At 51.9% G+C, this 2,300-nt stretch overlaps 1 protein-coding gene across 1 annotated transcript in view; it reads right to left on the reverse strand.

Moving 5' to 3' along the window:
- Positions 1–1,217, reverse strand: part of LOC105516027 (chromosome unknown open reading frame, human C9orf47) — a 3,690-nt gene extending 2,473 nt beyond the window's left edge. The window contains 3 exon segments of the mRNA XM_011948032.1: positions 2–62; positions 64–448; positions 1,130–1,217. Coding sequence (XP_011803422.1) covers positions 2–62; positions 64–448; positions 1,130–1,217 — 534 coding nt within the window.
- Positions 1,218–2,300: the final 1,083 nt, after the last annotated feature.

Here is a 2,300-nt window from a genome sequence, read left to right on the forward strand (position 1 = left end):
CGCCCTTCGGCCCCTGTCCCCAGGCCGGCCTCTAGACCCTGCCCTCATCGGGTGCCGACCCTGGGCGCCCAGCGACCCGGCGGGAACAGGCTCGAAACCGGGTCGGAGGTCTGGGCTTGGGCGGGCGCCTGCCGCGCTGACAACGAGAGTTTGTTTGGGCCGATTCTTAATAGAATTAATACTATCATTATCGTTGGTCCCGATCCTGACCATTTCCTTTTGTAACTGGCCAACCACCGGCTTGGGCTTGTAGGTGGGCGGCTGGCGCCGGACAGCGTTTTTGTTTGGGCTTCCTCCTTCTGGGCACTGGTCCCCTCCGGCGCCTGCCTGGTCCCTCTCCGCTCTCTACCCCCAGGCACGCAGAGACTTGGACTCCAGGCGGGCCAGCACTCTCCCCTAGCCCCTGCTGGTGCACCAGCGCCCACTCCGGCACAGAGCAGCGACCCCCCTAGACCCGCAGCCGGCGGATCTCAGCCCCCACGCGACCCCCTTCCTCACACGGATTTGCCCCTTTTGTGTGGCAATAATAATAATAATAATAATAATAATAAATCTATATGAAGGCTTCAAACAGAAGAATTCCCAAAGAAGGAACTGCCACATTTTCAATCAATGGCAAAGGCCATGATTGAGCGAATACAGAAACAACCTTTGAAGCTTGTGGAGAAAGGAAAAAAATAAAGAAAAAGGAGGAGAAGGAAAAGGAGAGAGGAGAGAAGCGGGAGGAAGAAGACGAAAAAGGAAGGAGAGGCCTGTCATCCGACTGTACATTCCTGGGCCGGCAGGATTGGGGCCGCAGGGGCCGCTGCAGAGAGTTGAGGATTCTTTGTGCAAAGGCCGCTCGTTACTTTCTGTCTTTCGCCCTCTTGCCTCCAGAGGATGAGCCCAGCGCATCCTTCCCTTGGAGCAGGGTGCATATGCTTATTTGGGGTGCAGTTTGAGCGGTGAAGGGCACTAAGAGTGGAAGTCGGGGGCACTCCTGTTCCCTGCAGAGAAACGCAAGCCCTCAGCAATTGAGCTGAAGCAGGCAAGTGACCCTGCCTGCTGAGGCTGCCGGCCCTAGAGGCTCTGGCCCTCAGGAGCTGGGGGACTTCCCAGCGTTTCGCCTATGCCATTTTGCCTGTGTTACTCTGGAGTCTCCTGGCACTGCAGCCTTCCAGCTTGTTCAGAGTGTCTGGTGTACGGCTCTGAGAAGCCACTTCTGTCCCAAGTTTCATGTGGGCCTGAATGTGCTTCCCTTTGTTGGACTCCTACAGCATCAAGTCAAGAAAAGAAGGGAACATGCTCCTTTGGCATTGGTCCCAGCCGGGATAACAGTACAGCATACTGTGGCCACTGTGTCTATACTTACCAAAACGGTCAATAGGTTCATTCACACATTTGTTCAATTAGTTGCTTCCTATGATGAAAAATTTACTGCTACGGTAGTGGCTGAGGGTTGTTTTAACCGGCACCCAAGTCTCCATTCCTAGAGACAGTCAGTTACCCTGATATAACAGAGCAAACTTGAGGTGTGGTGATGCCTCCAAAACTAGTCTCCGGAATTGGAGGCCAGAAGCCCTGAGGAGTAATGTGGCTCTCATGCTTTATGGCGGGTTTCCCGAAGAGAGACCTGGGATCTGACCCATGGCATCACTGAAATTCCTCTTTCAGTGAGGCTCCATTTCCCTAAAGATCCCTGTCCTCAATGGGTCTCCCCACACACGGGCCTCTCACTCACCCACTGCCCCACCCCCATCTGCTGTCCTCTTCCTGGGCCTCAAAGCTCAGACACTAGACTCTGACAAGGAGTCCTCCATGGCCCCGTAGAAACCATCTTCTCTCACCACTCCTCTCAAGAGAAACAGCCCTCCCTACAATTCTGTTGAGTACGTCTCCCCCCTGCATCCTGGTTCACAAGTGAAAGCAATTTAACAGAAGAATGCCAGTTCATAAACATAGAAATGGGAGAATGAGGAAATCCCCATTCTGTAACCCTGAATGAAATAATTAAGTCAGGCAGTGTGCACTAGTGGGTGTCAAACCCTTAGGTGAAAGTGTGCAGGTGAACTGGTGCTAATTGGAAAAAAAAAAAAAAAGTTTTCCATTTTCCATTTTTTTAATGGAGACATCTGGCTGTACCCTAAAGGAAGATCAAACTCACTGTCACTAATACTGGCTCAGCCTGGCATTATGTGATGCAAAAGAAACACACAGCATCACTGTTGCTGTGTGCTTGCCAAAGATGCTTCAATTGAATCAATAGCAAAGCCTCTAGACTTTACTGCAAGTTTACAGGAAATGGAAGAGCTTGAGCAATG

Source organism: Colobus angolensis, unplaced genomic scaffold (genome assembly GCF_000951035.1).
Source record: "Colobus angolensis palliatus isolate OR3802 unplaced genomic scaffold, Cang.pa_1.0 Scaffold272, whole genome shotgun sequence".
Lineage (NCBI taxonomy): Eukaryota > Metazoa > Chordata > Mammalia > Primates > Cercopithecidae > Colobus > Colobus angolensis.